The sequence below is a fragment of the Heteronotia binoei genome, chromosome 14, assembly GCF_032191835.1.
Source record: "Heteronotia binoei isolate CCM8104 ecotype False Entrance Well chromosome 14, APGP_CSIRO_Hbin_v1, whole genome shotgun sequence".
Lineage (NCBI taxonomy): Eukaryota > Metazoa > Chordata > Lepidosauria > Squamata > Gekkonidae > Heteronotia > Heteronotia binoei.
This window is the reverse complement of record NC_083236.1, coordinates 53,082,456-53,104,058: the sequence shown is the minus strand read 5'-3', so window position 1 is coordinate 53,104,058 and position 21,603 is coordinate 53,082,456. Positions and strand designations below refer to the sequence as shown.

The 21,603-nt window shown below is 40.2% G+C and overlaps 1 protein-coding gene across 4 annotated transcripts in view; it reads right to left on the bottom strand.

Moving 5' to 3' along the window:
• PHKB (phosphorylase kinase regulatory subunit beta) overlaps positions 1–21,603 on the bottom strand; it is a 220,019-nt gene that overhangs the window by 152,974 nt on the left and 45,442 nt on the right. For all 4 annotated transcript variants that reach the window (XM_060253754.1, XM_060253753.1, XM_060253751.1 and 1 more), the window contains one exon: positions 6,118–6,225. In XM_060253754.1, coding sequence (XP_060109737.1) covers positions 6,118–6,225 — 108 coding nt within the window. The remainder of the gene's footprint in view (positions 1–6,117; positions 6,226–21,603) is intronic.

Genomic DNA, 21,603 nt, shown 5'->3' with positions numbered 1-21,603 from the left:
AAAAAGCCTGGGCAATAGAAGGGAGCAGAGTTAAAATAATGAAAGAGCTACCAAGAGAAGTGATCAGCGATAGGAAAAAGTACAAGAAGCTAACCGATCAGTTGCGTGCAGAGGGCACAAGATATAGATGGATAATACCAGAGGATCTTGGATTTGAACAAAATGGCAAAAGGATTACAATAAGAAGCGAACAAGAGATGCATAGCTTTTTTGAAGAAAATAAAGAACCAACATCATAATGGAGTACAAATTACTATCTTGGAATATAAATGGACTAAATTCACCACAGAAAAGAAGGAGAACATTTCATTGGATTAAAAAGCAAAAATGTAATATAATTTGTTTACAGGAAGTTCATATACAACGCAAGGACAGTAAATTTTTGTGGAATAGAAATTTGGGGTTGGAATTTTTTTCACTAGCAGAGCAAAAGAAAAGAGGGGTGGTTTTTTACATTAAAGAACAACTTGACCCAAAATTAATCTTTAAAGACAAAGAAGGAAGATATATTGCTGTTGAGGTGACGATAGAGGCGAAAAAAACGTTACTACTAGGACTCTATGCACCCAATGGAGCGAAAGACAAATTCTTTAAAGACATAAATAGACAAATGGACGAAGAGACTTATGACCAGGTATTGATGATGGGCGATTTTAATGGGACAATACAAAACAACCTTGACAGATCAAGTCCAAAGAAGAATGATAAAGAAGGGAAGCTGCCCAATTCTTTCTTTGAGTTGATTAAACAGGAAAATCTAGAAGACATTTGGAGAAAGTTCAACCCTGAGGTAAGAGACTATACATTTTTCTCAGCAAGGCATAATTCTTTTTCCAGAATTGACATGTTGTGGGGTTCCCAAGGCTTGGGCCTCATAACAAAAAAAATTAAGATTCTTCCAAAGGTTTGGGCGGACCATAATCCAATATGCTGGTCAACAAAATTGCAAAGAAAATCAAGAAGATGGAGAATTAATGAGGATTTACTACAAAATAAAGACACTGTATCATTCTTAGAAAAGGAGACTGCAGCATTCTTCCAAATAAATGAAACGGATGATATGGAATATCCAACAGTATGGGACACTTATAAAGCAGTAATGAGGGGTATATTAATTACATTGAATAATAAAGACAAAAGAGCAAGAGAAGAAAGGCTGTCAGCACTGCAAAATGAAATAGATAAAAAAGAAAAGGACTTAAAAAAAAGACCAGGGAAGAAAAAATTAATAAAAGAAATTACGATATTACAATCCCAAGTTAAACATTTGCTGAATAAAGAACTAGAATGGAATTTAAAAAATTTGAAACAGAAATCGTTTGAAAGTGCAAACAAACCTGGTAAATACCTGGCCTGGCAATTAAAAAAAAGGAAAGAAAATAAGACTATAAATAAAATCATGGCAAATGGGAAAACAGTAGTGGATCAAGAAGGAATTAAAAGAGAATTCTTTAAATACTATGCAAATTTATTCAAGGGTGTGAATGTAAGTAAAGAAAAAGTGGAAGAGTATCTACGAAACATTCAGGTGGCACCTTTGACGGAACATATGAAAAAGATATTAAATGACCCAATAGAGAAAATTGAAATAGAAGCAGCAATAAAAGCAATGCAAGAGGGTAAAGCTCCAGGGCCAGATGGATTCACGTCAAAATTTTACAAATCTCTTAAGGATGAATTAACACCCAAACTGTTGAAGTTGTTAAACACGATAAGAGAAGAAGGGAAAATCCCAAAGACCTGGAGGGAAGCTGTAGTCTCTCTGATTCCTAAGGAAGATAAAGATAGCACAAACGTAAAAAATTATAGACCAATCTCATTGTTGAATAATGACTATAAGATCTATACAAGAATTTTAGCAGAGCGACTGAAACAATACCTGACCAACTTTATAAACAAAGACCAAGCGGGATTTCTTCCTAAAAGACAAATAAGGGATAATGTAAGAGCTGTTATTAATGTTGTGGAATACTATGAAAAGCACCCGGAAAAAGAAGTGGCCTTATTTTTTGTTGACGCAGAGAAAGCCTTCGACAACTTAAATTGGGACTTTATGTTTGCGGTAATGGAAAAAATTAATTTAGGGGAACAATTTATAAAAATGACAAGAGCAATATATACAGATCAGCATGCAAAATTGTGTATAAATGCAGACCTTACCAAAGAATTGAAAGTGAGTAAAGGAACAAGGCAAGGATGCCCGCTATCACCATTGTTGTTTATAATGACTCTTGAAATTTTGTTACAACAAATTCAAAAAGATGAAAAAATAGAAGGTCTAAAAATTAGAAGATTCTCTTATAAATATAAAGCTTTTGCAGATGATATAGTGTTCATAATGGAGAATCCGGTTCAAGTGTCACCACTGCTGTTAGCTAAGATAAAAGAGTACGGAGAACTAGCAGGATTATACATAAATAAGGAGAAATCGAAATTCCTCTGTAAAAACATGCAACCAAATAAAACAAACGAACTACAAAAGGTGACAGGTTGTGAAGTCACAACCAAAGTTAGGTACCTTGGAATAGAGATAACAATGAAGAACATTGATTTATACAAAAACAATTATGAAAAACTGTGGTGTAAGATGGACAAAGATTTGATGAAATGGAATAAACTCAACTTGTCCTTACTGGGCAGGATAGCTGCAATCAAAATGAATATTTTGCCAAGGATAATGTATTTGTTTCAAACCATCCCGATTGTAAAAGAAGCAGAACAATTCAACAAATGGCAAAGGAAAATCTCTGATTTCATTTGGGCCGGAAAGAAACCAAGGATAAAGATGAAGATCTTAACGGATGCCAAAGAGAGAGGAGGTTTTCAACTTCCCGATCTAAGACTATACCACGATGCAGTTTGTTTGACATGGATAAAAGATTGGATAATGCTGTTAGACAAAAAACCTTTGTGGTTAGAAGCTCACGGAAATAGATTCGGCTGGCATGCATACATGTACTATGGGAAGAATAAAATGGATGGTTTTTTCTCTCACCACTATGTCAGAAATACATTACTAAATACTTGGATAAAATACAAGAAATACGGGGACGAGAGAAAACCATTATGGATAGTGCCAGCAGAAGTAATAAAAATAACAGCTGATTCTGAAGAAAAAAGAGAAATGTCATATAACCAACTGCTTAAGATTCAAGGAGACAAAATTGAATTAAAAACCTCAGAAGAGCTAAATAACAATTATGACTGGTTTCAAATGCAACAAATTAAAAGTTTGATGGAAAATGACATAAAATCAGAGGGGATTAGACGAGAACAAACAGAACTGGAAAGAGTCCTGTTAGGTGACAATGAAAAATTGATATCAAAAGTATATAAGTTATTATTGAAATGGTCTACAGAAGAAGAAGTAGTAAAGTCTCAAATGGTCAAATGGGCAATTAATGTGAATAGAGAAATACAAATGGAAACATGGGAGCACCTCTGGAAGAACTCAATGAAGATATCAACTTGTCAAAGCATTAAGGAGAACTGTTTTAAAATGATGTATAGGTGGTATATGACTCCGAAAAAATTGGCTAAGATAAGTAAGAAAATGTCGGATAGATGTTGGAAATGTAAAAAACATGAAGGTTCTTTCTTCCATATGTGGTGGACATGTGAAAGAGCGAAAGAATTCTGGAAGATGATACAACAAGAAATCACCAAAATTTTGGGCTATGATTTTAAGAAAATTGCAGAGACGTTTTTACTTGGATTACAATTAGAAAAATACCCAAAAGAAGACAGGACTTTAATTTGGTACCTGTTATCAGCTGCTAGGACTTTGTATGCGCAGCTTTGGAAGCAAGAAAATATACCAGAGAAATGGGAATGGACCATGAAAGTTTTATCGTGGTGTGAAATGGACAAATTAACCAGAACACTAAGAGACTATGATTTAGAGATATTCAAAAGGGAGTGGAGAAAATTTAAAGGATATATGGAGAAAATTTGGAAAGTAAAGAAATATTGGACATTTTTTTAGTTGTAAGAATATATATACGGAACTTTGAGCAGTCAGAAGTGCCTTTAGTATGGATTTGAACTTATAACCTCGGGGAAGTCAACATTGGAGGGAGGGGGGATGGAAATGTCATATGGGTTAATGTGAAAAAAGAAAAAATTAAGAAATAGATAAGCTTTGTAACCATATGCTACCAATAAATTGTTTAAAACACAAAAATCCCACTGGGCACACGCAAGCCTCCAGACGTATCTCTGCATCTATAGTATTAGATGAGATGCTGACTACAGCCTGGAAATACTGTCAGGGATTTTTAAAAAACTGTTCTTAGCTTTGCTGTTTATACAATTCTTTCTTAAGAGGTGTATTGGGAAGCCACAGACAGACAAGTAGGGCTGCCCCTTTGGGCAACGTCAGTCAATAAACAGGATGCCTGACCATGAATGAGGTATTTGAATAAAGGTATTTGAATAATTTCTACATTAGGAATCTCACAGTACTATTCCAAGTCTAATCAAAGGGTTGGATCCAACCAGCTCTTTGACTCACTCTAAACTAGGGTTGCCAGCTGCAGGTTGGGAAATACCTGAAGATTTGGGGAGTGAGGAGGGCAGGAGTTGGGGAGGGGAGGGACTTTGATGGCATATAATACCATAGAGTCCACCTTCCAAATGGCCATTTTCTCCAGGTGAACTGATCTCTATTGCTTGGAGATCAGCTGTAATAGCAGATCTTCAGCCACCACTTGGGAGGTTGGCAACCCTACTCTCACCCAATTCTCCTCCTTTTAAGATTTATTGATGTTTCTTAGACCACCATGGTGTTTGCTCTCAGGTGAAAATTGGTACTTTAATACATATTTTGTTGGAGCGTCCTCTTTATATTAGCCTCAGAAATAGGTTTTTAAGTTATTAGATAATTTTTCATCTTTGTCTTACCACAAGCTAGTTTTACTGCTTTTAGCTGACAGATTTCCAAACCTTAACCTTGCTGTTGTGAGATTTTTCCATTGGTTTAGTGTCTTGTCTGGATGATGCTACATAACAGATGGGTTTTTGACGGCTTAAGATTTTTAGTCGAGGAGCTTTAATCAGATTAAAGGAAAGGATGTTATTTTTAGTCCCCCTTTCTCAGAGACTCAAAGTGGATTACACAGCATAAGAGTGCAATCAACAGGATGGGGCATTCAAATAAGCAATTTAGCAGGATTAGGACTGCAGAAATCTGAAACCAAGCAGAAGTCTATGACTACAGCCTCATCGTGACCTGACTTTTGGCCATGCAGGTCCCATGGTCCCCAGCATTGCTGTTTTGGGTGGACAAAGTGGACCCTTCCACCTTCGTCAGCAGAAAAGTTAGTTGTATTCACCCCGATATCCGAGATATGCAAGCTCTGGTGAATGTATTAAGTCATGAAACCCTGAGTCATCAATAAAAATTAAAGATGATGATGATATTGGATTTATATCCCACCCTCCATTCCGAAGACTCTCAGAGCGGTTCACAATCTCCTTTACCTTCCTCCCCCACAACAGACACCCTGTGAGGTGGGTGGGGCTGGAGAGGAGTCTCACAGCAGCTGCCCTTTCAAGGACAACCTCTGCCAGAGCTAAGGCTGACCCCAGGCCATGCTAGCAGGTGCAAGTGGGGAATCAAACCCGGTTCTCCCAGATAAGAGTCCGCACACTTAACCACTACACCAAACTGGCTCTCCACTAAAAATTCAATGAACAGCAGTAACGGGATCTACTGAACCCTTTCAATTAATTAATCACTGCTCTTTTCCACCATAAGGGATAAAACATGGATAAAACTATGGCATCCATCATAAACAGTTGTACATTTTATTTATAATACAGTATAAAAGCAAAGTTTTTAATGGCAAGTTTATGTACTGAAAACTGCTTGCTAGTGTTCAAGAAAAGTATTTCAACGATTGTGTTGATTTCTTCCCCAGTTGCACATATAGCACAGAGTCAGCCTACAAAGCAGCTAGCTATTGTTGGTATCGTATAGCAGAAAAATCAATTACCCAAGCTCCATAGTTTGGCACATCTTTAAAGAACTCCAAGCTTTAAGCAAACAGTGAGGGAAAATAAGATTGCTCCCAGAAAACCAGTCTGTGACAGTTACTTAATAAATGTATTTTGTACCTGAAGATGTCCATATTCATCATGGGAAAGGACTTCATCACCAGTGTGGGCACTGAAAATAGAATGGAGGCATTTGGAGGGCTTAGGGTCTTGTTTGTATTGTTGAACCTTTGGGGAGGAAATGAGAAAAAGCACAAGACAGACATTATATATCATCCCAAACAACCAAATAAATGCCTGCATCCTTATTAGTATCATAAGCCATAGGCAATGCTCCCTTTGGCTGTAGAGTCTTGTGAGCAACAACTCTACTTTATGAGCTACTGGCATTAAAGCTGTGAGCTACTGCATCAATTAGTTTGCTCTAGCGCCATTTTTCCTGAGCTGAGACAAAAATGTATGAGCTGGAGGCTAAAAAATTGTGAGCTAGCTCACACTAAGTCAGCTTAGAGGGAACACTGGTCATAGGGACTCTAACCATTAGCTTAATAGCAATATTGGAATATATAGCCTATTGAAGAAGTCAGACCCATATATCTTCTAACCCAGAGAGCAATCCTAAAGTGGTCTACTCAGAACCTACTCAGGTCTATTTGGTGGGGCTTACTCCCAGAAAAAAGGTTATTTGGATTGCACTGCCAGTCTCTTAATTTTGAATGCGAATGAGCACAAATTATGTAGCACACCATTTCCTAATGCAAGTTTCCTTCCAGATTGGAGTTAAGAATCCAATGTGGTCTACAACACAGTTGGACTGAAAGGCTACCTTTCTACTGTGATAGAAAACAGTTTTATTTCAATGTTGCTGTTTTCTTTCATATAAAAGGCAACGGATCTTGCCTTCAAATACACATTTTCATGGGCTCCTCAGACATTGTTTTCCCTTGAGGTTCTCCCTGGAGAGTGATCTGGAATAGATCTTGAGCTGCCGCAAGGGTAATTTCCCTACTTGTAGGAATGAAGCAACGGCCAAATCAAGATAGCCTGGGGTTATTCAATGTTGGCTCCCTAATGATTCTGGGAGGTTAATTCCTCTTTTTCCCTAGTAAAGGGGTATGTAAAGAGAAGGCCCGTGAGAAGAGCCCCATGGTGCAGAGTGGTAAAGCTGCAGTACAGCAGTCCAAACTCTCTGCTCATAACCTGAGTTTGATCTCGGAGAAAGATGGGTTCAGGTAGCTGGCTCAAGGTTGACTCAGCCTTCCATCCTTCCAAGGTCGGTAAAATGAGTACCCAGCTTGCTGGGGAGAAAGTGTAGATGACCGGGGAAGGCAATGGAAAACCACCCTGTAAAAAGTCTGCCATGAAAACGACATCACCCCAAAATTGGAAACTACTGGTGCTTGCACAGGGGACTACCTTTACCTTAAAGAGAAGGCAGTTCAAAGTCTGCTTCCACTCTCTCCTCAGTATAAGGGACATAAAAACACCCCAACAAACCTCATAATCTATACACATAATCTACTCACAATTTAGAACAGCCCCTTTCCCACCCACCCCCCACCTCCAGACAGCAGCTGCCTAGAGAATGTATGACCTTTGATGAATTCCCATTATCTAAGTGATTTACCTCATTAATTTTCGCATGCTAGTGAAAATTAGTAATTTTGTAACCGCTTAGAGAGGCAGCAGTCTTTGCAAGAGGCCTGACACCAAAGCTTTGTCATCGTCCTCAGGAATAATCATTCTGACCCATCAGTCTTCACTGTTTTACCACAGACCTAATACAACTTTTCACATACATTGGTACATACACAGCAATATGTTTTGTACGTGTGCCGTAAACAGAAAAAGGTACTGTGACCAATGGCATCCACCATCCTCAGGGCCTCTAAGGCAGAGATGTTCCTCTAGGCATTTGAACATTAGGCTGTTGAACTGACCCCTTGGCGTTAGAAAAAAGCGGACCTAAGGTTCTGTTTTACCTTGGTAATGCTAAAACATACCAAATGATTGCTGACATCAGACTACAAGGGTTATAAAACCACTCACTATTGCTTTGGATCGATTTCACCCTGATTTTATTTGCTGCTACTGCTTCTAAGCTAAATCAACAGCTGGGGTAATTCTGTCTGCTTTCCCTCTAGGAAAAGGAAAGGAAAGGTCCTCTGTGCAAGCACCAGTCGTTTACAACTCTGGGGTGACGTTGCTTTCACAACGTTTTCACGGCAGACGTTTTACGGGGTGGTTTGCCATTGCCTTCCCCAGTCATCTACACTTTTCCCCCCCACCAAGCTGGGGACTCATTTGACCAACCTCGGAAAGATGGGAGGCTGAGTCAACCTCAAGCCGGCTACCTGAACCCAGCTTCCGCTGGGGATCGAACTCAGGTCGTGAGCAGAGCTTAGGGCTGCAGTACTGCAGCTTTAACACTCTGCGCCACCGGGTTCCTCAGTAGGGGTAATTCTGTCTGCTTTCCCTCTAACCAGCACTTAATTCCCCCCACCCCAATCTCTTCCAGCATGATTATCGCCTTTGGGTGCAAGAATAACCAAATCCTTTTTTTTTTTTTGCAAAGACATTAACCACAATAAGCTCCACATCCCAAAAGGTGAATATGCAAATTTATATTAACATAAGAAGCTGCTCTTATCCGAGTCAGATCAGTGGTCTGTCGAGCTCAGACTACTGGGCTAGACTCAACCAACCTCCTTTTTACAAAGAGGCTGAAGTTGGTTAAGAACATAGGAACAAAAGAGAAACCATGTTGGATCAGGCCAATGGCCCATCCAGTCCAACACTGTGTCACACAGTGGCCAAAAAATACATATACACACACACACACACACACATATATACACACTGTGGCTAATAGCCACTGATGGACCTCTGCTCCATTTTTTTATCTAACCCCCTCTTGAAGCTGGCTAAGCTTGTAGCCGCCACCACTTCCTGTGGCAGTGAATTCCACATGTTAATCACCCTTTGGGTGAAGAAGTACTTCCTTTTATCCGTTTTAACTTGATTGCTCAGCAATTTCATCGAATGCCCACAAGTTCTTGTACTATGAGAAAGGGAGAAAAGGACTTCTTTCTCTACTTTCTCCATCCTATGCATTATCATGGAAACCTCTATCATGTCACCCTGCAGTCGACGTTTCTCCAAGCTAAACAGCCCCAAGCTTTTTAACCTTTCTTCATAGGGAAAGTGTTCCAACTCTTAATCATTCTAGTTGCCCTTTTCTGCACTTTTTCCAATGCTATAATATCCTTTTTGAGGTGCGGTGACCAGAATTGTACACAGTATTCCAAATGAGACCGCACCACCGATTTATACAGGGAGATTATGATACTGGCTGATTTGTTTTCAATTCCCTTCCTAATAATTCCCAGCATGGCGTTGGCCTTTTTTATTGCAATCGCACACTGTCTTGACATTTTCAGTGAGTTATCTACCACGACCCCAAGATCTCTCTCTTGGTCAGTCTCTGCCAGTTCACATCCCATCAACTTGTATTTGTAGCTGGGATTCTTGGCCCCAATGTGCATTACTTTGCACTTGGCCACATTGAACCTCATCTGCCACATTGACGCCCACTAGCCCAGCCTCAACAGATCCCTTTGGAGTGCCTCACAATCCTCTCTGGTTCTCACTACCCTGAACAATTTAGTGTCATCTGCAAACTTGGCCACTTCACTGCTCACTTCCAACTCCAAATCATTTACGAACAAGTTAAAGAGCATGGGACCCAGTACTGAGCCCTGCGGCACACCACTGCTTACCGTCCTCCACTGCGAAGACTGCCCATTTATACTCACTCTCTGCTTCCTATTACTCAGCCAGTTTTTGATCCACAAGAGGACCTGTCCTTTTACTCCATGACTCTCGAGCTTTCTAAGGAGCCTTTGATGAGGAACTTTATCAAAAGCTTTCTGGAAGTCAAGGTAAACAACATCTACTGGGTCTCCTTTGTCCACATGTTTGTTCACCCCTTCAAAGAAATGTAACAGGTTAGTGAGGCAAGATCTTCCCCTACAGAACCCATGCTGAGTCTTCCTCAATAACCCTTGTTCATCAATGTGCCTACTCCTTGATAATGGTTCCTACCAACTTTCCCGGTATTGAAGTCAGACTGACTGGACTGTAATTTCCCGGATCTCCTCTGGAACCCTTTTTAAAGATGGGGGTGACATTTGCTACCTTCCAGTCCTCAGGAACGGAGGCAGATATCAATGAAAGATTACAGATTTTTGTCAGAAGATCCACAAGTTCAACTTTGAGTTCTTTCAGAACTCTTGGATGTATGCCATCCGGACCTGGTGACTTATGAGTTTTTAATTCGTGTATCAGTTGTAGGACCTCATCTCTTATCACCTCAATCTCTCAGGTCTTTCAACACCCATTCCAAAATGAGTGGTTCTGGAGCGGGCAAACACTTCTAGTCTTCCACAGTGAAGATGGAGTTAAAAAATGCATTCAGCTTCTCAGCCATTTCCCTATTCTCCTTCAGTAATCCTTTTACCCCTTGGTCATCCAAGGGCCCCACTGCCTCCCTGGCTGGTTTTCTACTTCTAATATATTTGAAGAAATTTTTATTGTTGGTCTTTATGGTTTTTTTGCAGTATGCTCCTCATAGTCCCTTTTTGCCTGCCTGATCACAGTCTTGCATTTGATTTGCCACAGCCTGTGTTCCCTTTTATTACTTTCACTCGGACTAGCTTTCCACCGCTTAAAGGAGTCCTTCTTAACTTTTACAGCTTCCATTACTTTGTTTGTTAACCATGCAGGCCTTTTCTTATACCTGTTTGTGTTTTTCCTAAATTGTGGTATATATTTTATCTGAGCTTCTAGGATTGTAGTTTTAAATTGCCTCCAAGCTTCCCCAAGAGTTTTGACTGTAATTACCTTTCCTTTCAGTTTCCTCTTCACATGCCTCCTCATCTCAGAGAATTTACCCCTTTTAAAGTTAAACGTGTTTGTGCTGGTCTTTTGGGGCAACTCTCTATTTATACAAATGGTGAAATCAATAACGTTATGGTCATTGCTCCCAAGCGGTGCGATCACTTTTACATCTCTCACCAAGTTTTGGGCATTACTTAGGACCAAATCCAGGATCGTCCCACCCCTGGTAGGTTCTGAGATCAACTGCTCCTTAGCACAGTCATTGAGAGCATCTAGAAACTCAATCTCTTTCTCTCGACCAGAACACATATTGACCCAATCAATCTGCGGGTAGTTAAAATCACCTATTATGACACAGTTTTTACATTAAGCCGCTATCTTTAATCCTTGCATCATATTATAATCGCCCTCTATCTTTTGATTTGGTGGGCGATAACAAACTCCCATAGTTAAATTGCCTTTTGGACCCTTTATTTTGACCCAAAGCATTTCTAGAAGGGAATCAAATTCTCTGACCTCAGTCTTACTGGACGGTATGCCCTTTCTGACATACAGAGCCACCCCACCTCCTACCCTTCCCTCCCTATCCTTCCAATATAACTTATATCCAGAAATCACCGTATCCCATTGATTCTCCTCATTCCACCACGTTTCTGAAATTCCCACAATGCCTATGTTTTCTCCCAACACTAACTATGTTTTCTCCCAACTCACCAAATTTACTTCGAACATTTCTAGCATTTGCATACAAACATCTATAATTTCCCAGGCAAGCTAGGCCCGCCACCTTCCTCCTGCCACCTCGAGACTTTGGCAGACAGTCCATACTGTTTGTCACCATCTCAGTGGACAACTCTGATCCATTACCCGGTAGAAAAGTGACAGCTAACTCTTCATCTCTTTGAGATGAGTCTTCCCGAACCAGAGACATTTCATCTCCTGTCGGCTTTCCCCCAAGATTTAGTTTAAAAACTGTTCTGCCGCCTTTTTGATTTTAAGCGCCAGCAGCCTGGTTCCATCTGGGGACAAGTGGAGACCATCTATTTTGTACAGCTCCCGCTCGTTCCAGAAAGCATCCCAGTGCCCAAAAAACTTAAACCCTTCCTCCTTACACCATCGTCTCATTCACACATTGAGACTTCTAATTTGCGCCTGTTTCTCCTGCCCTGCACGTGGAACAGGTAGCACTTCTGAGAAGGCTACCTTAGAGGTCTTGGCCTTAAGTCTCCCGCCAAGCAGCCTAATTTTTTGCTCCAAGACCTCACGACTGCATTTCCCCATATTGTTGGTGCCAACATGCACCACCACCACTGGCTCCTCCACAGCACTGTCTATCAGTCTATCTACTACACGTGTAATGTCCTCTACCTTCGCACCAGGCAGGCAAGTCACCATACGGTCAGTACATGGTTTTGCAATCCAGCTGTCTACTTGCCTAAGGATCGAATCACCAACTACCAAGACCCCTTCTCTCTCCCTGCCCAGGTATGGTTCCTTATTCGGAGATCCTTACTCATTCCTTGTTCGTGAATTCAACCAAAAACACTGAAGAGTGTTTGTTGTTTAAACACAATTTTATTTGGTAATATATGGTAATTATAACCAGTTCTAATAAAACATTAACACTTACTACCTTCCTCATACATTACACTTTCCCCTCCTCCCTTTCCCCCAGAGTGGTATTCTCAAAAATCACCCAGTGTACTTTTATTTTCCATTATTTTTCTAAGTACTTTCTAAATTTATCCCAATCCCTTTTAAATCCCTCTAATTCATAGTCTCTCAAGATTCTTGTCAGTTTATCCATTTCACTCCATGACATAACTTTTACAACCCAGTCCCATTTTTCTGGTATTTTATCTTGCTTCCATAACTGCGTATATAATGTCCTAGCAGCTGAAAGCAAGTACCAAATAACAGTTCTATCTTCTTTTGGAAATTTCTCCATTTGTAATCCCAATAGGAAAGTCTCTGGAATTCTCTTAAATTCATATCCCAAGATTCTAGAAATTTCTTGTTGAATCATTTGCCAAAACTGTTTTGCTCTTTCACAAGTCCACCACATATGGTAGAAAGAACCTTCATGCTCTTTACATTTCCAACATATATCTGGCATCTTATTGTTCATTTTTGCTAGCTTTTTAGGAGTCATATACCACCTGTACATCATTTTGTAACAGTTTTCTTTGATACTATAACATGTCAAAATTTTCATAGAGTTCCCCCACAAATATTCCCATGTTTCCATCTGTATTTCTTTATTAACATTAATTGCCCATTTTATCATTTGAGATTTTACTACTTCATCTTCAGTAGACCATTTCAGTAATAGTTTAGTTTTGAAATCAACTTTTCATTGTCTCCAAGCAGAACTTTTTCCAATTCGATTTGCTCTTTTCTTATTCCTTCACTTTTAATGTCACTTTCCACCAAGTTCTTAATTTGTTGAATTTGAAACCAATCACATTTGTTACTTAATTCTTCCATCTTTAATTCAATTTTACCACCTTGGATTTTCAATATTTGACCATATGATAGCCACTTTCCTTCACCTTCAGCATATATTTTTATTACTTCCGTTGGCACTATCCACAACGGCTTTCTCTCATCTCCATATTTTTTATATTTTATCCACGTATTTAACAGATTTCTCCTTATATAATGGTGTGAGAAGAAGCCGTCCATTTTACTTTTACCATAATACATATATGCGTGCCACCCAAATTTGTTTCCATGTCCTTCTAATGCTAAAAGTTTTTTATTTAACAACATTATCCATTCTTTTATCCATACCAAGCACACTGCCTCATGATATAGTTTTAAATCTGGTAATTGAAATCCACCTCTTTCTTTAGCATCTGTTAACACTTCCATTTTAATACTTGGTTTCTTCCCAGCCCACACAAATTCCAAAATCTTCCTTTGCCATTTACTAAATTGTTTATTGTCCTTCACAATCGGAATAGTTTGAAACAAGTACATTATTCTTGGTAAAATATTCATTTTTATTGTGGCTATTCTTCCCAATAACGACAAATTGAGTCTATTCCATTTTAATATATCTTCTTCCACTTTGTGCCATAACTTTTCATAATTATTTTTATACAAGTCAATATTTTTCATGGTAATTTCCACACCTAAATATTTTACTTTAGACGTAACTTCACACTCCGTTGAGCTCTGTAATTCTTTCTGTTTTTCAATTCTCATATTTTTACACAAAACTTTTGATTTCTCTTTATTTATATAAAATCCAGCCAATTCTCCATATTCTTGTATTTTACTCAAGAGCAGTGGCGTTACTTTTAATGGATTTTCATTTATGAACATAACATCATCAGCAAATGCTCTATATTTATAGGAAAATCCCTTCAACTTCAGTCCCTCTATCTCTTTATCTTCCTGTATTTGTATCAGCAAAATTTCTAAAGTCATTATAAACAACAACGGAGATAGAGGGCAACCTTGCTTAGAAAAGGGTATAGTCCCATACCTCAGAGTTGAACTTCCTCCATAAATCCTCCAAGTTTTCTTGTTTGACTAATTCAAAGAAAGTTTTTCTCAGTTTCCCTTCCTTATTATTTTTTTTTCTTCCCCGATCTATCTAATGTATTTTTAATTGTAACATTAAAATCTCCCATTATCATAATTTGTTCATATGACACTTGGTCAAGCTGTTGCATTATTTCTTTAAAGAAAGAGTCTTTTGCACTATTTGGTGCATATAGTCCCAGCAGCAGTGGGTTTTTTGCATTTAATGTTACTTCCACTGCTAAATATCTCCCATCATTGTCTTTAAAAATTTCTTTTGGCTCCAATTCTTGTTTAATATAAAAAGCACACCTCTCTTTTTTGGTTTAGCCAATGAATGAAATTCCAAACCCAGTTGCTTATTCCATAAAAATTTATAGTTCAATTGTTTAATGTGAACTTCTTGTAGACAAATTATGTTGCATTTTTGTTTTGTAATCCACTGAAATGTTGCTTTTCTTTTTTAAGGTGAATTTAGATCATTTACATACCAAGATAATAATTTGAAATCCATTATGTTTTCTTCTTTAAGCTGTGTCGCCAAATTCTTTATGTTCTTCCAAAAATCTTCTCAATTCTTGTACACTTGTAATTGTAATCCTTCTGCCTTGGGAGTTCAAAACTCAAACCTTCTGGTAAAATCCATCTATACCTTATATCATTGTTCCGTAGTTTTCCTGTTAATTTTTTATAAGTCTTTCTATCAGACAGTACTTTCTTTGGCAGCTCTCTCATAATCCTCATGACGCTGCCTTCCACCACAAAGTTCTTTTCAAAGCTTTTGGCTATAATTCTTCCCATCATGTCCCGTGTCACAAATTTTACTACTACGTCTCTTGGTAATTTATTCTTCTAGGCATGAAGGGAATTGACTCTATATACATAGTCATATTGGTATTTTGATGTTTCTAAATTATCTTCCAAAAAAATCCACAATAATTTTTATTATATAGTTCTTCAGATCATGTTCATTTTCAGGTACCCCTCTCAGACGTACCAGGTTTTCCATCAATTTACAGTCCTGCAATACAGCTTTCTCTTGCACACTTTTTAAGGTGGAATCATATTCTTTTACTTTTTTCTCCACCTCATCCACTTTTTTTGATGTTACTACAGTTTCATTTTTAAGGTCTTCAATTTTTTTCTCTAGAGCTACTGTACTAGCTTCAATGTCCTTTTTAATTTCTTTCTTGAGCTCCTTCATTCCTTTCATCAGCCTTGCTTCCATAACCTCTAACTGCTCCTGCATCTTTTCCATTGAGATGGCCCTTGTACGTACTGGCTTATGATCCGACATTTAAAAAATGCTCCAAAATTTGATCTCAACAAATTGAAAACTATGTATCATATTTAAAAGAGCAGGACATGCTCTTTCCAATGAGCCTAAAATCGCCGCTCTAGGAGCCCCCAAGCCGAGATATCAATATTTCAATTTTTTAAAAAATCCAAAATGGCGGTCGCGACTTTTCTTACCCCTTTTTTCAAAAATTTTTCTTCCTTTTTAGGCCTCTATAGTTGCTTTCAACAGTACTATCCAGTAGGATTAACTTTATAATGTCCAAATTTACCAGTTCCACCAATTTTTAATGCACTTAAAAAATATTTTATTTTGCCCTTTTTTTAATGGCCGCCAATGCTTTTCTATTGTTTTTCAGTCCTAGAGTAGGCTGGCTGACTTGCAACGTGACCTTCTTCCAATGGTTATTTCCTGCTTTTTCTTGCCTCCAAGTCCCATTCTCGCTGGTAGTCAAATCACGTGATGGTACAAAACGTCACTTCCTGTAGAATTCTACAGATCAGCAATGCTGTGACGATGGGGGCGTTTTTCAGAAACCGCAAGTATTCAAAACATTCTTGTTTTTTTCACTTTTAAACTCTGTTCTTTAATATTAAATAGTTCCAAATTCACCCCTCCTCCTCTTCTTTATATAAGCATGCTATAGTCTTTTTGCCACCTTTTAATTATTTTTGTAAATAGTGAAAGATAAAAATCAATAGTCTGCAGTGGCTATCCAAGTAGACACCGTCCTGATAGTAATCCAGATGTTATTTGTAGTATAGAGGTGCTGGCTCCTGGTGAGTTTAAGTCAATTTAAAGACTCTGGAGACCCTCTGCAGATGATGTAACACACTCGTCGCCGGAGACTCTTCAAAGCTTCAAAGGAGCCCCCTCCGGAGCTCCCTTTCTGCCAAAGTAAATCTCCTCCAAGTTTCCCAAGCGTGTCTTAGACTATTCTCTGAATGAGAAAAGTAGGTAGTAGGCAATAGATTGCCTTCTCTACCCCTCACACAGAGGTTCCAGCTGCCTCCCTTATGAGAGGCAGTTCAGCTCTCCATTTTCCAGCCCCCCCGGAAGTCATACACCCCCTTCTTCAGGGGACTCTGCCCTTCGAGAAGACATGTGCTCCTTTGAAATACAGGCTTCTAGGTGACACCCCAATTGGAAGCTTTTGGCGCCGGAACCAGTGTTTGAATGGGGGCATCTCTGCATGTCTTCTTGAAGGAGATCGTGTGCCAAGCATAGGGATGTATCTCTTGGGGTGGTCCAAACATTGTTTTGGTGTACAGCCTAGCCCCAGTGTCTACCTCTTTGAGTGTCCTGTGGGCACCTTGCTCTGGAGCGGCTGGCACGAGAACCGCTTATTGGACCATGAAGCAGCACATGTCCTCTCAAAGGGCAAAGTTCCCTGAATGTGGGGGTGGTCCAAAGTGCATTTTGGGGTGTAGAGGGCAAGCAGTCAAAACAGTTCCTTATTCAAGTCTTTAAAATACAGGCTTCTAGGTGGCACCCCAACTGGAAGCCTTTGGCACCGGAACCAGTGTTTGGATCGGGCACCTCTGCATGTTTTCTTGAAGAGGACAGTGCCCCAAGTGTGGGAATGTGTCACTTGGAGTGAGCCAAACATTGTTTTGGGGTACAGCCTGGCCCCAGTGTCTGCCTCTGAGTGTCGTGGGGGCACCTTGCTCTGGAGCAGCTGGCATGAGAACTGCTCATTGGACCATGAAGCAGCACATGTCCTCTTAAAGGGCAAAGCTCCCTGAATGTGGGGGTGTATTGCATGTGGTGGTCCAAAATGCATGTTGGGGTGCAGAGGGCAAGCAGTCAAAACACTTCCTTATTCAAATCTCCCTTGAAATACAGGCTTCTAGGTGGCACCCCAATTGGAAGCTTTTGGCGCCAGAACCAGTGTTTGGATAAGGCACCACTGCATGTCTTCTTGAAGGGGACAGTGTGCCAAGCGTGGGGATGTGTCACTTAGGGTTGTCCAAACATTGTTTTGGGGTACAGCCTGGTCCCAGTGTCTGCCCCTTTGAGTGTTCAGGGGGCACCCTGCTCTGGAGCGGCTGGAACAAGAACCGCTCATTGGACCATGAAGCAGCACATGTCCTCTTGAAGGGCAAAGTGCCCTGAACGTGGGGGTGTATGGCATGTGCTGTTCCAAAGTGCATTTTGGGGTGCAGAGGGCAAGCAATCAAAATAGTTTCTTATTCAAATCTCCTTTGAAATACAGGCTTCTAGGTGGCACCCCAATTGGAAGCTTTTGACGCTGGAACCAGTGTTTGGATCAGGCACCTCTGCATGTCTTCCTGAAAGGGACAGTGTGCCGAGTGTGAGGATGTTTCACTTGGGGTGGTCCAAACATTGTTTTGGGGTACAGCCTGGCCCCCGTGTCTGTCTTTGTGTCCTGGGGGCACCTTGTTTTGGAGCAGCTGGCACGAGAACCGCTCATGAAGCAGCACATGTTTTCTGGAACGGCAGAGTCCCCTGAAGAAGGGGGTGTATGATATAGGGGGGTCCACACCTTATTTTGGGGTTCAGAGCTTTCCAACTCTCTTCAGTGTTTTTGGTTGAATTCACGAATAAGAAATGAATGAGGAATGAATAAGCATCTGCGAATAAGGAACCAACTTCAGCCTCCTCTTTTTGCATAACCTTCCTCCCAACTGAAGTTCTTCTTCCTCCAATGGAAGAGTCACTTAAGTTAGAGGAAGACTTCAAACTTGAGCCAAAAAGGAAATGTAAGGTATAGTTTGATAAATAAACTTTGCTCAGTGGAGCGATAGGAAGGGTTGGATCCACCCCACCCACCACTCTTGGAACTGACAGAGGCTCTTCAGAGTCTCAGGCAGAGAAAGCTCTTTCCCTGTAATTGCTGTCTGAGATCCTTCAATGGGAGAAAATGCACGCATGGGACCTTCTACATCACAGCAAATGGCCCATTAAATCATGTTAGACCCCTTCCCTGTAAAGACTGAGTGAGCTAGTATGGAATTAGAAACTGGGCCCTCTTGCACCCAGAGTGAGAATCCGGGGCCCTCTGGACCACCCTAGCTCATCCCCTCCCCCTGGATCTGCAGCCTGTTGTCCAGATCCAAAGGCTTCAGTATCAATGTTCCCTCTAAGATGTAGCATCTTGTAAGCAAAAATTCTACTTTGTGAGCTACTGGGATTATAGTTATGAGCTACTGCATAGACTAGTTTGCTTGGGGGGCATCCTTCCTGAGCTAAGACAAAAATGTGTGAGCTGAAGGCTAAAAAACTGCGAGCTAGCTCACATTAACCCCGCTTAGAGGGAACACTGCTCAGTATATTCCTAGTATCCTTTCGCATCAAATTAGATCTTCCTTCATCAAACACACCACTCAACACATTAAGATATTGTCCGATCAGCAAAGCAATATGGGCTTCAAAATAACCATCCGGCACTCTATCGCTTGCATCAATCCTCAACATACACAAGATCAGCGCACAAAACTTTCAAGTACTACAGAAAGGAAATGCCAATTACAAAGCGATCAAAAAGTTTTATTTTGTTGTTGTTGAGAAAATGGTGCTTTGAGTGGCTGAAACTATTACGAGACAACTAATTTAAAAACACTAAGCGAAAAGACAAGCTTGACAAACCCCAGTGATTAAGAGGGGATGCCATTGGGGAATTAATGAAAACATTACAGCATTTATATAAAACAAGAAAAAACATTCAGCATCCTCCCCCCCCCCCCCCCCACGATTGGGACAAACATCTAGGGAGTAGCTTCCTAAACTAAACCGGATTCTGAAAAATCTCTGATGCATTTTGTGACTTCTTCTAGATGATTTCAAGTATCCGGTGTAATGGATGTTTTGAAGTTTCTGGTGTAAACCTTGGGTGAAAAAAAATATGAACAAAATTGCCATCAAACATTTGATGGATATTTTGACAGAACAAGTGTGGGCCCATGAGAGTCACTGGGGGATCCCATTCTCCCCACTATCTCACTGACATGGCTTGGCTCCCAGGCGCTGCCACAGCCGTCAACAACCACACAGGAGGTAGATGCTTTCTCTGTGCTTAAGTAGAGAATTATCTATTGGGGGGGGGGGGGATTTAACTGCCCCAACGTAAGTTTCAGATTTTTCTGCAAACCCGGCTGGAGGGGGGGGGGCATCCACCAAGTTAGCAGGACAATCTGTTCAGTGTCACTGTGGCCCCAGTCCATGGATTTAGATATCCACAGATGGGGGCCACGCTTCTCTATCAGACATACAGATTCACTACAAATGCGTGCGAAATGCATTCCTTCAGCCAGAGCTTTCTTGTGAGACACATCATTTAATGCACCCAATTTTGTTTACACAGCTAAGAAGAAGAAGAAGATATTGGATTTATATCCTGCCCTATACTCTGAATCTCAGAGTGGTCACAATCTCTTTTGCCCCCCCCCCCCCCCCAAATAGACACCCTGTGATGAAGGTAGGGCTGAGAGAGCTCTTACAGCAGCTGCCCTTTCAAGGACAACTCCTAGAAAGCTATGGCTGACCCAAGGCCATTCCAGCAGCTGCAAATCGAGGAGTGGGGAATCAAACCCAATTCTCGCAGGTAAGAGTCCGTGCACATAACCACTACACCAAACTGGCTCTAAGGATGCTTACTTATTTGGAAGCCAATATCAATTCAATTTGATGGGACTGACTTCTGACAAAAACGCATCAAATAATCGACTTTCACTTTAAAACAATGACAAGGTTTCTAGTTGTCATGCTATGGGGACGCTTTGGGAGGACATGCAGACTGTCTTTTTCTGGCGGTCAAAATGAAATCAAAGGAGGAACTGGCTGATGTTCAGATCATTTCCCACTTCCTATAACTCATTATTCTTTCACCAGCTGTTGCTCCCCCACTGACCTTAAAACTCCTTACAGCTTCCTTCAGTGTCTCACTGATCTTTCGCTCTTCTGACAGAGCCACTAAGCTCAATTTCACCTACCCACACAGGGCTGCAGCGAGGATAAAAGCTGATCAACCCCTTATACATCCCCCCTGAGTTGGTTGGATAAAGCTTGGATACAAAGATAAATAAATTGCAAAGGTATGGGTCAATAAATAATCCTTTTTTTTTTTTTTTTTGCTTCTCTTATTTGGCTCTGATGTCTCCCTGGCATGGCACTGATTGCTGTAAAAAGCCAACTGGGCGTACGGTGACAAAAGAAATTTAGGGTCTGATTAGTCAAAGCCTGAAGAATTAAAATTAAAGAAACCACAGGACTGCCAACTTGCTCGCTGGCGACACTGCAGTTATGATTAAGAAAACTGATTTGCACCACCTTTAGTCTCAGGTGTCCAAGATATTGACAGTGGCCAGGGAAGTAAAATGAAAATATAAAATGTGGCATAACTGTTAGGCATATTAGATTACTTAGTCGGGGGAAAAAATAAATCTGTCAGCTACGAAGATCAGAGTTGGGTTTTTATGCTTCCATGCTATAAATGACTGGCACCATTAGCTTAGCTAGTTACTTCTTTGTACTGGGGAATGAAATTATATCTACTGTAGCATAACATTTTAAAAGATCTTTCTTGATAATGATGTACAATGTCAAGCCTCAGTAGACAAATTATAGGCTTGTTAAATAGCTTCGCCATCAACTAATGAATACGTTCATTCTCCTATTTGTTACCGTTTTTATGCATTTTCTTCCTGGTGCAAAATTCCCTTGCTGGCTCCATGTGTGTGCATTTCAAACACTACTAAACATACAGAATAAGAGTTTGGTTCCTGTAAAAGGTGGCTTCTGGTCACGAAACATTCCACAGAGGATTTTTTTGAGACAAAATTAAATTCGACTATGACCTCCCATTTGCAGAAGTGTCTTTGAAAGAATGTATATAACCCATAGAAGCATTGTGAGAACTC